Source organism: Falco cherrug, chromosome 4 (assembly GCF_023634085.1).
Source record: "Falco cherrug isolate bFalChe1 chromosome 4, bFalChe1.pri, whole genome shotgun sequence".
Classification (NCBI taxonomy): domain Eukaryota; kingdom Metazoa; phylum Chordata; class Aves; order Falconiformes; family Falconidae; genus Falco; species Falco cherrug.
The window spans coordinates 54,682,881-54,697,974 of record NC_073700.1 but is presented as its reverse complement, the minus strand read 5'-3'; the positions used below and the strand labels follow the sequence as shown (position 1 = coordinate 54,697,974).

At 40.5% G+C, this 15,094-nt stretch overlaps 1 protein-coding gene across 4 annotated transcripts in view; it reads left to right on the top strand.

The window, feature by feature from the left end:
• Nucleotides 1-14,139, top strand: part of ADCYAP1R1 (ADCYAP receptor type I) — a 141,021-nt gene extending 126,882 nt beyond the window's left edge. The window contains exons 14-17 of one of the 4 annotated variants that reach the window (XM_055710027.1): nucleotides 1,038-1,121; nucleotides 7,068-7,197; nucleotides 7,420-7,461; nucleotides 13,290-14,139. In XM_055710027.1, the coding sequence (XP_055566002.1) occupies nucleotides 1,038-1,121; nucleotides 7,068-7,197; nucleotides 7,420-7,461; nucleotides 13,290-13,478 (445 nt within the window). In that variant the 3' untranslated portion in view covers nucleotides 13,479-14,139. Of the gene's footprint in view, nucleotides 1-1,037; nucleotides 1,122-7,067; nucleotides 7,198-7,419; nucleotides 7,462-13,276 lie in introns of all 4 variants that reach the window. The other 3 variants (XM_055710026.1, XM_055710029.1, XM_055710028.1) reach the window with 3 other exon arrangements.
• Nucleotides 14,140-15,094: the final 955 nt, after the last annotated feature.

Here is a 15,094-nt window from a genome sequence, read left to right as displayed (position 1 = left end):
AGCCTGAACAATAGCTGTATATTTCTCTCTTAACTACTTATTCTCTCTGATGATTCTCAAGGGACTAAGGATGTCCAGTTTACTTAGACATCGACACTGTAAATATCCAGTCTTCTCTGAGCTGAATCCCACCAAAACAACCATGTGTTGAAAACAAAAGAGAAAAAAAAATCCTCCCCTTAAAAGCTGACAAGAAATTAATGTTTTCAATTCTCATGTTTTTCAGCCCATTGTAACAGCTATAAAATCTGTTACAAGATCCCTCACAACGCCTTCCCATATTGTTTCAGATCACCCTTCTTGACAGCTGATGTAAATTAGCCTCTCTCAGGCTGGTTGTAAATGTTTCTCCATAGCAGCTCTTTCTAGAATACAACGTGTAGAAATGCTGGTCCTGGTTCCTAGTAGATGTGCCTGCTGCTTTTATGACCACACCAGTCTTAGTGTGTGTGACAAAAAATGAGCGGTCCCTCTGAATTACCAGTCAGACATGCAGTTTCCATCCTGAACTTCCCTCCCCCTGCATCACAGAAGCTGGGCAAAAAAAGTACTTTGGTGTCCTTACTAGTACTCTTCAGTAAAAAAGGGATCCACACTGTCCTGGGTACTTCCACCTGAAAATGAGGAACAGTAGATCCAACTTCATCTTAGATTAATCTTCATCCTACAATTCTATGTTACTCTCTGACTGTCCTGCAGAAGCGTGCAGCCAACTTTCCTTGTCCTGTCACCCTCCGCACGATACCAGACTGCCAAGGTCACGTGTATTTTGGATGCGTAACACTGCCCGCCTGCCTCCGGGCTGTTCAATCTTTGCTTTGTCTGTGAATCAACACATCACAACTGCCAGCAGCAGCCAGTGTATTTTAATTTTTTTGTTTCTTTTTGCTTCGGTCAAGCAGCTGGTGTTTGCTGTGATTTCGTTCTGTCGTATCCGCTTTCCATCTTTGTGATGTGTCTCATGAAATGTGTTGAAAGTGACCTACCTTGGCCTGTTCACAATATGCTGAAAAAAATGCTAATCTTGTCATATTTAGCAGCTGCGTTCAGAAATGCTACTGTAAACCTAAGAGGGCTAACCAGCACTCTTGCAAGATGTCAGAACTATCCACCATTACCCTGTAAGTGTATGCAAACCTGTGACATTACTGTGTGTGTATGACGCATGTTGCAAGTAAATGACTGGATAATTAGCAGAGGGGCAATAACCAGAGAGCAAGCCTTCCCTTATTTCTTGTTGCATGTAGAATTTTTTATTGTTCTGTGCTTTTGCTGATGCATCACGGTCAAGTTTTTTTAAGGTTGGTTTGGTTTTGGTTCGTTGTGTTTGGGTTTTTTTGGTTTTTTGTTTTTTATAATTTTGTACTTATGGCTGATGCTATTTATAGTTCTGGGTAGTGTCTGTATAGAAACTATTAATAGTTGCTCTTTATTATACAGCAAAGAGGTGAGCACTGGTCGTACTGAGAGTAAATGTTTCACCCAAAAGTTTGCTAGAACAACCAGGGCAGGGCAAGGCTGGTTGACTCAGCTGGTGTAAAGCATCTTATGTCCATTTAACTGAGTGAAGTTGTGTTAGTATACACACAAGGGTGAGGAAAGGTTAAGGTAAACCAAATACTAAAATATTATGTGTCTAGTCAGAAGGTGTTGTCAAAGCTACACCTATGGAGAGTGAGGCATCTAGAAAAGTGAATAAATGCCATTTAGTCTAGAGACATGTGGATTAATCACTCTCTCGTAGTGCACCTCACTCTCTGTGGCTTGTGTGAGAAGCCCACAGATTTGTTTAGCTGAGGTGTACCTTTCAGAAAGATGTTTCCTGATGAACTTCCCCCTGAATTTCACAGCAGCCTTATAAGTGCAAATCAACACTTTCAGAGATCTCCTGCCACACAGATCCAACAGCCCAGCATTTTGCTGAAGAATACTTAGCTGTTATCTTTGACGCCATTAAGGAAAAAAAAGGCTGTTTTGTAACACTACAGCTGCATATGTTGTTTTCAGGTAGAAAAAAAAGTTAAACATGAAAATAGATTTCCTCTGTGATTTTGCATCTCCTCAAGGTTTTTAAGGAATAGACCAATGAAGATGCTTAAAAGATTCAGTCAACAGACTAACACTGTGCAAAAGCAGATGGAAGAAACAGAGCACAGGACAGTCAGCGGGTCCGTGTTCTACACTGAGAGAAGCTTGAAGTCTAAGAGCAGTTAGGTAAAACTAGGACCTGCATTTAGGAGGAGACAGTTTGAAATATGAACTTTACTACTTAACCTACAACCTGATGCAGCACAGACTTCACACTGGGCCTTTGCAGAGAAACAAATTTCTCTAGTGCAGTGTTTCAGAAGGATGGCAGACTGACAGCTCTGTAAGGTGAAATCCTCTACCCAGTCAATGGGAAGTATTCAGCCTAAACAGGAACCCAGGAAAAATCTGTACATTTCCAATAAACATAATTAAACCTTATTTTTTTGTTAAAATAGGGAAACCTCAGTAAGCTTCCCCTGCTTTTCAAGTCCTTAGTCTGCAGATGTGATTTACGCGTTGGACAATTCAAAAGCCATAACCAATTACTGTATTTAGGTGTTACCTGAGGTCTTTGATCTACCGAACTAATGAAGCATTTGGAAAAGACATGTATCTGAAGTTCCTGAAAGTCCTGTTAACCATGCTTAGCATCTCTGTGATAAAATAGCTACTTTGGTTTATTAAACATGCACTACTTTAAGCATTTCATCACTAATGGCATCCTGTGTCTTCATGGTTTGCTCTTTATCCTTCTATTTGAGATATAATCATGATTATTTTTTTTTACATATTCATCACTGAGTTACAGCCAAAGAGATGGGATTCCTCTAATCTAAACTACAAGCCTACAGTGCAGCAATTATATGACAAACTCACTCCAGATTTCCTCTGTAGTCAGTGGAGAGACCTGGGATGCGATCAGGCCTTCCTTAGGGACAGATGAGGGGCAGCTGATTCGTCCTTGTGCCTAAGCGCCTGTTACTCTTCACAGAAAATAAAGGGAATGTAGGTGTGGAATTAATTTAACTAAAATAGATATCATCATTGCAAGTATCTAACAACTTTAAGCTAGTAAATATACACAGAATAGATGCATTCAGTACGTACCCATGGAGTTTACAACAGGAGTCAACTCTTCTTTAAAAGCCATCTATAGCAGGCAAGAAATATGCCTTGAAAGTGCTTCTTTATTATTATTATTATTATTATTATTATTATTATTATTATTATTATTATTATTATTATTATTATTATTTTATTATTATTATTATTATTATTATTATTAGCTTTAGAGACACTAAGTTAATAATTTTACCATAGATTATTGACATACATATCTACATGATGTATGTCCAAACCTTGGTGCATGAATGCTGTTCTGCATGTCTACCACAGACCTTGATGTCTTCACTGCAAAAGTTTATTTGATCAAATTAATTTCACTTAAGACTTAGCAGACTACTACACAGTCTTCTTCAAAGGCTGTGGTTCAAAGATCTTTTGCTTCCTTTGACAGTCTGTGATATTTTGTCTCAAAAAAGTTGGATGGTGAGAACCCCTAAGACCAAGGCAACAAACTCTTTGCCAGAGTAAAAGTTATGCTGTATTTTATCATTAGCTTAATAGCACTGTGTCATCTGTCAAACCTTATGCAAGTTACAAGGGCTTTTTCGAGCTACACAACTTTGCAATTAGTCCAACAGAAGCAGCTGCAGTCTGAGCAGAAATGGCACAAGACACGTCTTCAGCGCAGTGGAGATACCTGGAACTGATGGAAGAGTAAGCTCAAAGCTACGATTTTCACCTCTCTCTCAGAAAAGAATGACAACCACAAATTTCCTTACACAATTACTTCTGGAGCTTCAGGTCTCCTGATGTAGAGGACCCATGTTTTCTGATGGCCTCCATTCATTCCAAATGGCATCAGCACGTACCCAGCTCAGCAGTTCATACTGTTGTGTCTGCAGGTTCTGAAGCTAGAGACAGATCTTTGTTCCATTCCATTCACAGGAAGTGGAAGAATCTATTTAGACCATTTAGAATCCATTGTTCCTTGTTCCCTATTGCACAGTTGCTCAAAATATAGTTGTTGGGTGGGGATTTTTCCATCTGTTATACAGTTACTATGTTTGCCTAAATCACAGCATTATTTTTTCTTCTAGAAGCCTGTTTTTAATTGCAGAATAGGAAAAAACTGGAATATTCAGTAGAAATCACTGGAAATTTTACTCAGCAATGCCATGTGATTTCCAATTCGTGCCCAGTTTCATCCTATGTAGTATCCATAGACACTTCAGCAGTCTCCTTAATAACCATGGATGTGCAATGGAAAAATGAAGACATGGTTCCTTCAGATACTCGTCAAAGTTCAACAGCCATCCTACTTTCTATCCCTTTTACTATAAAGATGTCTTTTGATAATTCTATAGAGGAGTGAGACAAAACAGATGACACCATTATCTGTGTCTTTTTGTACTAACACTTTATGGAAAGGCCACATTCATAGCCATGCTATTGGAGAAAATCTTACATTTAAATTGTTTTTAAGGAAAATAACAGCTGAAAAATGTCAGCCTCAACAAAAGTTGAAATACAACCTACTTTTTTTAAAAGTAACCTTAAGACATTCCTCTACCTGTTATAATGTGATCAAGGCTTTTGCTAGTCGTTTTGGAAAACATACTGCTTCTAAACTGCCAGTTGGAGCCCACCTGAGTAATTATTGCCCTCAAAATTTTTTGATCTATCCCCTGAGTTTCTTGCTTGTCTGAAAGAGTGTAGGAAAAAAAGACAATTAATATCTTTGACTATTACAATCCTGAGAATTTTGCTCTATCCTTTAACATTTCACCATTGCACATAAATTTACATTTCTCACGGGTGCTGCTTTAAGTCTTCTTTCTTCCTAATGCAACTGAAAAAAACACAATTTGTCATCATCCACACAGTAATTAGTATCTCCCAAGATTTTCTTACCATTACAATCTTCTTCTCCACTTTATAGATCTTAATGATCTATAAACTTCATGTGTTATTTCTTACTGTTCAGGTATTGTCTTCCTGACTTTTATGACAGTATTGAAGGCAGCATCTCAAATCAGTTGAAGACATTATATTTCATGATTCTACAAATGAATTGCCTGATTAATCAGATATAATTAATGCCAGAAAACTGACAATAGAAAAAGTCTTCCTCCACACTTTTCCCAAAGTTACTCTCCTATGATTGCGGTGAGATACAACATACTAACAAAAAATTCTACTCTGACTTTCAAATCAAAATAACTTTTATCCTTTTGTTATTGTTGTAATTAATTCTGAATATAAAATTTAACAGATTTTGAGAGGCAATACTTCTTTGTCCAGTTTACTACCTCTTTTTTTTTTTAATTCCATAGCTAGTTTAAGACACTTAAGTTTTTTACATACTTTTTTTTTTTTTTTTTATGGAGATAGCTGTAGTCTATAATCTTTTCCACAATGCTTCTGTTCCTTTTTAATTATCTGATTACATGTCCATGGAGAAAAAGCACTAGAAGGGACCCTGAATGTTTTTTTAGTCCATTACACTGTCCATTATACAGGTCCCTCCTGTATAGCTTGAATCTTCTAGAGTTTACCAAAACTGGAGACTCTGCATGATCTTCATCAGCCTCTTCCAGGGTTGTTCCTTTCTTATGAAAAAACCAAAACACTTTCAGTCAATGTCTAACTTGTTAATTCACAAGAACTGTGTTCTCTGGTTTGTTGGGTTGTTCACCAAGACCTGAGATTTGGTGCACATCAGATTAATGACTCATGTTTCGTAGAACCTCAGGGCAAGGGCTGTGATGTGTTTATCACCATTAGTGCAAAAAGTATGACTGAGGGACACCAGCAACGAACAATGTCCCATTTCCAGTTTAGTGTTGGGTGTAATATGTTCACAGAGTTCTTGGAGATGTATTATCTCCACTTTCAGTAAGACAAATACCTTGTTTGGGGGACATTGTTGAGCATGTATTAACAAATTCAAACATGTCTGCAATATACAATATAGATATAATCAGTGTGAACAGTTGAATTTTAAAAAGTATGCTGCTCTTGCAAAAATCTTTATGGCTTTTTAGCTCCCTTTGTCCTACATCCATCTCCTTAACTTACTTGAAGGAAATCAGTCATGTTTTTCCCCTGTTGAAAATGTCCTGGCAGTTATTTCAGGCCACTTTGTTTATAACAAAACACTTGCTTTATGTTCAAATCAACACTTGCCTTCTTTTGGGTCTTTTTTGCTGTTCAATCAGCAAAAGACACAGTCTAAAACATGTATGTCTTGGCTGGACCCCTGTTTTGGGGGAATTTCATCCATACTGAGTTAAGTACTTACAGGTACATACCTTCGTTTCCAGCCCTTTTGTTTATACCTACTGAATTTGATTTCCCCCTGAAATATCTTTATTCTGATGCAATGGAAATTAGTTACACAGTGGAATTACACTTAGGTTTCCAACAGTATATATGACACCAAAATCAAGACCTTGAGAAGTAGTCATGAATATGAGAATATAGGGTGGTGGTGGTGTTTAGCTTTTTATATTGTATTGATGTTCTGGAATTTTTTGCTATGCAGAAATAAATTCACACACACACACAAAATGATTTAAAACACTTCACTGGGATTAAGCAATTGGGTGAGAGGTTTATTATTGTGTTATGGTAGCAGTCTGAATCCCTTCGCAAGATTACCCTTCTCATGTTTGGCACAGTAGAAAAAAATCCTGCTTATAATAATGCAAATTAAAATAAAAGCACAGAATATTAAGCATTACTAACGTGCTATTATTTTATCAGTGTGAAGAAGTGGGAGCAAACTACAGTGTGTGTGAAATCACTGTTTGGGAACAAATGGGAATGTTGTATATTTGTTTGAATAATTATACAGTGTATGTATTTCCCAATAGGCAGGCAACAAAATATTTTTCTGTTTTCTTCTTTAATTAACGTGCAAGTTATTTATTACAAGGCTGCATTAAAGTTCTTTCACTCTATTATAACAGGAGGCTGGCTCGCTCTACACTACTGCTTATCCCCTTGTTTGGAATTCACTACACGGTGTTTGCTTTTTCTCCTGAAAATGTCAGTAAGCGGGAGAGACTAGTGTTTGAATTGGGACTGGGATCTTTCCAGGTGATTATACAGTGAATTCTGCTTTTGTTAAAAAGAAATCTCTGTTCATTATAACTGCTCTGCATGCACAGTTCTCAGACTGTGTGTTTATTAATTTATGTAAATGTTTAATATACAAGGATTTTGGTTTTGTTTTTTGTTTCTTTGCTTTAACTCCAGCTATTTTCTGGCATTTACTGAAGCATTTGAATTACATTTTTTTTTTCTCTCCCATTTACCTAGGGGTTTGTTGTTGCTGTTCTCTATTGTTTCTTGAATGGGGAGGTAAGACTTTTAATATTTAACCTCACCCACCCACCATCTCCATCCCATTTCCTTGCGGGAGTAACTGCTGTTCTAAACCTTCACTGTAACTCATCATCTGCCATATTCCTTTATACCTTAGGCTGGATCTCACAATGTCTCAGCAAAAAATAGAGGATGTATGATGTCTTTATTAAACCAAAAAGTTGGCCCTGCCAGAGGTGACGGCTCAGATTAATGCTCCATGACAGGGGTAGGGACTGTACTGGTCTCTTTGGTCATGTCATCCCAAGTGCAGAACTTTGCACTTGTCTTTGCTAAACTTCATACAGTTCTTGCTAGCCCACTCTTCCAGCCTCTTCAGTTGTCTCTGTAAAGTGGCTCTCCCTTCTGACATGTCCACCTTGCCATCCAGATTGGTGTCATCAGCCAGCTTGGCAAGGGTGCTTTCAATCCTGTCATCCAGAGCATTTATGAAGATGTTGAAGAGTTTGGAGTCCAGCATCAATCCCTGGAGGACCCCACTAGCAACAGGCTGCCAGCCTGACTAAAAAGCATTGTTCACCACCCTCGGAGTGTGTCCTGTCAGCCAATTTCCTACACGTCTTGCAGACCACACACCCAATCTGTATCTTGCCTGCTTGCTTAGGAGAAGGTTCTGGGAAACAGTGTCAAACACTTTGCTGAAGTCCAGGTAAACATCATCTCTCCATGCCAACATAAAACATTATTTTGCTGCAGAAGATGGTCAGGTTAGCCTGGTATGATTTGTCTTTGGTAAATCCTGGCTGGCTTTTCCCAATCACATGCTTCATTTGGTCTGTGGTAATTTCTGGGAAGTTTTGTTCCATTATTTTCCCAGAGACTGAATTAAGACTAGTAGGCCTTTAGTTTTCAGTTCTAGCTGAACCTTAGCCTTCCTGACTGCATCTTTACATGCCCTAGCAAGGTTCTTGTAGTCCTTGATGGGTACTTGGCTGCCTTTCCATGGCTGGTATGCTTCTTTTTTTGTTTTTAAGCAAAAGCTTATTGTTAAGACAGTTGGTCTCTTGTTCTGCCTATTTCCTTTCCCTTTGTAGGGAATGAACTCTTCTTGTGCTTCCAGCTTCTTTGCTGTCCATGGATACTTCCCATGGAATCCCTTGCAGTTAGGCCCTGAGCATATTGAAATTGGCTTTTCTAAAATACAGGGTCTTTGACCTTCTACTGGTCTTTAGTGGGCTCAGCAGCACCTTAAACTCCACAAAGTTATAATCACTCTCTCCAAGGCTAGCTTTGGTAGTCAGTTGTGCTGTGAAGTAAGACTCAATTTGTGAGCAGTAAATCTAGCAATCAAAGAATCGTTTAGGTTGGAAAAGACCTTTAAGGTCATTGAGTCCAACCATTAACCCAGCACTGACAAGTCCACCACTAAACCCTGTCCCTAAGTGCCACATCTACACATCTTTTAAATACCTCCAGGGATGGTGACTCAACCACCTCCCTGGGCAGCCTGTTCCAGTGCTTGACAACCCTTTCAGTAAAGAAATATTTCCTAATATCCAATCTAAACCTCCCCTGGTAGAACCTGAGGCCGTTTCCTATTGCCCTACTGCTTGCTACTTGGGAGAACAGGTCAACACTCACCTAGCTACAACCTCTTTTCAGGTGAACAGCAATGTGCTGTTCTAGTGGGTATATCCAGCATCTGTAAGTGGAAGAAATCCTCAGTACACTCCAGGAACCTGCTGGCACTATGTTGTTTTCCCCACAAATGTCTGGGTTATCTGAGTTACCCATGAGAAAGAGGTTCTGATGGCCTGAGACTTCTTTAAGCACCTGATGTAAGGTTTTATCAGCCTTGTCATTCTGCCTGGGAGGTCAGTAACAGATACTTAACAAAAGATCCCCCTTGGTGACAATTCCTCTGGTCTTGATCCAAAGGCATTTCATAGAACTTTCATGGTCTCCATAATTCACCTCCAAACACTCAAATTTCTATTTTACATAAAGTGCAACTCCGCCTTTTCTTCTTCCTTTCCTATCTTCCCAGAATAGTTTGTAGCTATCCGTTGTGGTCTTCCAGTCATGTGAGTTTTCCCACCAAGTTTCTGTGTTTTCTATAATATCATAACTCTGTGACTGGGCAGGGAGCTCCAGTTTCTCCTGTTTGCTGCCCAGACTACACACATTGGTATACACAAACTGGAGGTGATTGGACTTATGGGTCTTGCCTTAGAGAGGGCTGGGGGACCATTCTTCACTACTCTGATAGTAGCTGAACGCATCCAACCTGCTGCTTATGACTAGGCAGATGTCACAGCTTTGGACACTGTTCTGCAAGTTCATTAGTTTAAAGCACAATTCACTGAGTCAGCCAATCTGCTAGTGAAGAGTGTCCTCTTCTAGGTGGGTGTATCCCATTCCTCCCCAACAGGCTGTATTCTTTGAAGAATGTCCTATGATTGTAAAAAACAAACCCCTGGCAATGACACCAGCCACAAAGCCAGGTATAGATCTGCACGATACGTTGACTCCTGCCTGCATCCCTAGCATCTCTGGCAAGACAGAGGAGATCACTCGGTCATCGGTCCCTTTCACTGGCAGCTCCAGGGCTCTGAAGTCCTGCTTGACCTTTACCCAGGCTTTGTCTACTGTGTCATTGGTGCCCACATGGAAAAGCAGTAGGGGGTATTAGTCTGTGCTCTTAACGACTTGTGGCAATCTTTCTGTGACATCCTGCATCTTGGCTCCTGGCAGGCAGTAAAGTTCACCTGACTGTATGTCAAGCAGGAGCTGAATGCCTCAGTGCCTCTCAGCAGACAGTGACTAGCACTGGCCACTACCTTTCACAGCTTTCAGAATGTGCTGCTGGTGCAGTTCCTCCCTGTGAATATTGCTTATTGGTTTTGTCTGCTGACAAGGTTTAATATCTCTTGCTGGTTGGTACATAAGAAGAAGGAAAGTGAAGTGATAACCTGCTCCCACGGGTCACCAGGGACCATGGCACCTCATTCTCCAAGGTGCTGTCTGTTTGCTATTAAAGCTCTTTGTCCAGTAGTCCTTGGAGGTCAGTGCCGCAGGGCCCTAATATGTCTTTTTGCAAATTCTCAAATAATTATCTATTTCTTATTTACCCTCTCTAATATAGCATAGCCTGCTAACTTCCTCCTACAGCTCTTCCACCTGCTGCTGGAATGACTGGCTCCATGACAGCCCACCTTGAGCAGGTGCAGCTTCCACGCTCCTCCCCAGGAGGTGGGGTCGAAGTCTTTGCATCCCTCCACCTGAACAGCATCTTTCCTGATAGGAAGCTCTGGGTGGCTGCCTCCACTCTTCCCAGGCTAGCCTTGCTAGATAGCTGATTCCTGTCTGCTGCAGAGCTCAGCCCTTGCCTGGTCACTACCACTATGCTTCCAACAACCTCAGAGCACTGCTTATAAACCCTTCAAATTCCCTGGTGACCTCAAGCTGCTTGATGGGCTTTCAGAGCCACCAGCTAGCTTGGGTGACCATCAGGGCTGCAGCCTAAGCCTGCAGGTACGTAGAGCAGGCAGCAGCCCAACAACTGGCAGAGTGCACAACCTTTCCTGCATGAACTGCTGCACAAACTGCTGATGCCACTCCCAACAGGTGCCACATCCTGTTGCTGATGCTGCACCCAGCAGACACCATGTCTTGCTTGCGCTCCTGGTTGCTGGTGTTCCCCAGGAGCCAGTCATATGCGGCTTTTGCATGGTTTGACCTGGCTGTGGGGACAGCGGGCACCACCCAACTGATCTTGTAAGACCTGCCACCTACCAGCTGGTCCCTCCACACACACAGCCCAAGGGTGTCAGATGCCCAGAAACCCCCTCAGGCACCCCCTGGATCCCTTGCAAACCTCACGCTCCTCTCAGCACATGGCAACTGCTGCTGCTGCTGTTAGTGTCAGCTTCCCACATTTGTTTTTTTTCTGATTGACCCATTTTGATCTGCAAATTGAAATTCCCCTGCCTTTGCTTATCAGACTGAGTACCTGAGATAACCATTTTCTGAGTTATTGAAAAAAGGCTCCCTCCTCAAGGCTGCCTTAAGAAGAATATCTACAGTTCATCCGTTCCCTCCTCCATTGATACACATCTATTGTGCAATTCAACAGGAGAAGATTTGTCCTAAAGTCACCTTCTTTTTTTCTTTTCAAGGAGGCTGAAATCATCTATTTCTACCAGGTTTAGTGCAGTAGGTGTTCTCTGCTTGTACACATATACATATGTGTACATACCATGCCATAGCTGGTCTCTAGTACAAAAGGTCTGCACCTCCTTGATCCAAGTGATCCCTTCTCAGATAAGCATAACAATCTCTAAGGTCATCAAACAAACTTATTGGTCATCTTTCCTCATAGGCTTAATCAAGGTGACTGTTAAAGGACTCGCAGGTCTGTTAAAGCACTTTTCATAGCTCTGTCCTAAGCAGCTCAGAAGGTGAGTTCTGGATCGTGTCTTGCTGGAATTAGTGGCTGTGTTCATACTTCACCAGCTGGTGTTACTGGATATCCGCCTCTCCCACCTACAACTGTTGTTTCATCTATTATCTTCCATGAGTGCTAAAAGCATAGCCAGAAGGTCTTGTCTAAAACCAGCGTGGAGATAAACACCTTCCAAGGTAACATGCAAAGTGTGTCAGCTATCCTGTAACCCCTTGCAGGGGGTGTGATGGTGGTTCTTAGCCAAACAAACACAACCAGATTAATTAAAACCATTTTAATTCTCAAGACATTAGAGAATGTCTTGTGCCTCTGCTGAATTGCTTAGGGTAATAAAGAGTTTACCTTTGGTATATTATGCTCTTACACATGCAAACACTTTTCTTTATACAAGAGTAATATAACTCCATACTTTACCTGATTTATACCAATCTATACTTTAACCAAAATAGGAATTTAGAGCTACTAGAAGGAAAATGTAAGTTTTCCTTGGACTTTTACTCCCTGTTGTTCGTGTCCATGAAGTTCAAATGCTAGTTTAGCATTTTGGCATATGCTGATCCATTTTGACAATTGTATTAATCTAGGAAAATTTAGCAATGACTGTTAACAAGAACATCTTTGACACAGCAGCTTGTTGGAGACTGGAAGAATATATTGGGAAAATATCTCCACATCCTTACTCATTCTTCATTCAGAAATATGCTACAGGGTCCTGTCAGGAATGAGTAATAGACCAAGTAAATGTTGGTCTGAGCTAGTATGATCTTACTGATATTAATAACTTTTATAACTTACATATAGACATACACACATGCACACCTAGCAGGATTGCCAGGAAATTGGTGATGAATGAAAAGCAGAAAAGCTGCAGAATTATGTGCTTTTTTTCCCAATTGAGCTTTCAACCGTGGATTGTTTTAGTCTTGGTGATTCTGTGGGTGCCCATGAAAAAATCTCAAAGGAAAGGAGGTCACAGGTGTCTATTAACCCAAAAGCTGTTGTCTGCTTAGACATTTCATTCCTGTCTAGTACCTTTTTGTTGCTGGTTTCTTTGGCTTCTTGTTATGTAATTGGTACTGGCCATTGATGAAAACAGGATCTAGCTCAAGAACGACGTTGGAGTTTGTGTAGAACAGGTCTTCTACGCACCTCTGGGCCAATCTTAAATTATCTAAAGTCAGAGACACAGAGCCTGGGTTGTTCCCCCTGCATGCCTGGATCTCTTTCAGACATGGAGAGGTCACTTCAGATTTTGCTGAAGTGAGGAGTTTGATAATAGTCTTAAAAATAGTTCTTCAATTTGTGGTTGTTTTTTTTTCTTCTAATCTTGATAATTTGTCAGCATGTCCTCGAGCAGCTAAGTACATAAAAAATGACCTTTTGAAGTTTCTCCCTAAAGGTGCAATCAGAAATAAAGAGAAAATGGAGGAGCTGGAAAGTCAACCGGTATTTTGCTGTGGATTTCAAACATCGTCATCCTTCTCTAGCGAGCAGCGGAGTGAACGGGGGGACACAACTCTCCATTCTGAGCAAGAGCAGCTCTCAGATTCGGATGTCCAGCATAAATGCGGAGAACCTAGCGACATGAGCAGCTAAGGAAAACAAATCAATCAACAAGCAAACCAAAAACCATCCCTCTAAAATGAAAAGAAAAAAAAAAATCATAGTTTTGGTGGTGGTGTAGGTCTCCTTTCCCTTTCCCTTTCCCTTTCCCTTTCCCTTTCCCTTTCCCTTTCCCTTTCCCTTTCCCTTTCCCTCTCCGTCTCCCTCTCCGTCTCCCTTCCCTTCCCTGATGTTTGAAGAGGTGAAAAAGCAAAAGAAACGTGTGTATATATCTCTTTTTAACAATCACTGTAAATACCCAGCCGTACTCGAGGCCATTAATGGAAAAATGTTTCAAAGACAACCAACAGGCCAAGCCCACCCGCTCAATGATTTACATTTCAGAGCATCTGCAAGTAGTCCGTTGTCAGTCAAAAGTAACAAGTGATCGCTGTGCAGTTGTGATCCTCGGTTGCCAAACTGATACTAATCTGTGAATGGACGTGACCATTGTTATTTTTCCAATTGGTTTCCATTATGGTTTGGATTTGCCTTTTTTTTCCCCCTAGTCAAACGTATCTCAGCCTGTCCCTGTCTTTTGGCATGTGAATTTCTGCAGTGTTTCTCTTTTGAGTCTTAGGATGGAGCTAACATGCTTGGGTTAACCAAACCAGCCAATTTGGGAAGAACATCAGAAAATTAAGTTCAGGGCTTAAAGAAACTGCTGTGCCAATGTGAAGCTGCATAGCTTCCTATCATCAGTCAGTGTGGGGGCTCCAGGCAAAAAATGGGATCAGCTGGCTTTTTCCATACCCAGGGATGCTTCTGAGAATGCTTTATGTTCTAGCTAAGCTGTGAATTTTCTAAAAGGGCCATGCAGTTGAGATATATCTATATTTTTGGCATTGACTGGCCGATTGATTGATTGATTGGATTCTTTGAATACTAAAAATAACTGTCCCCTCCCTCCCACCTTAAAAGCAAAAGTCAGTTCCAGGATGGCCTTTCCCCCCAAGTAACCTTGAAACCTCTGCATCTGTGTCCAAACATGGCACGGTTTTGGGTAGTGCTGTCACAGAGTGGGGTGCCTTTGTAACCTGGTTGACTTCTGTGTGTTGACTCTTCCCTGCCAGAACAAGAGGTACAAGGAGGACCTGGCATGATCATCTCAGAAGGTAAAAGTCATCTGCACTTGGTGAGCAACTAAAGTGAACAATAAGATGGTATGGAAGGAAAAGATAGACATTGGATGACTTCCCACACCTGGCAGCTTTCCCAGTCTGTGGCTATTCTGTTTGTTTAACCACCAATGGTCTTGCTGCTTTTCTTTGAGAGGAACTAAAATGTTCGTTCAACCTTTGCCTTGTAGTAAAAGCCATGACTGGTACATATCTACTTCAATCAAATGTCGATGATGTCAATTCTTAAAAGTCTTTATACAGTGCATAAAGGCTTTGAGGACCGTCCTAGAGCTCAATTCATTTTGGATTTATGAGCCGATATATATATATATATATATATATATATATATATATATATATGCGTGTATGTGTATGCATATATTAAAAAACAAAAATTAAAATGACATTTTAAATGTGAAATTTTGAACTGAAGCTAATAACAACCAGAAATTCAAAACTGAGGTTTGTCCTTTGGTGTTAC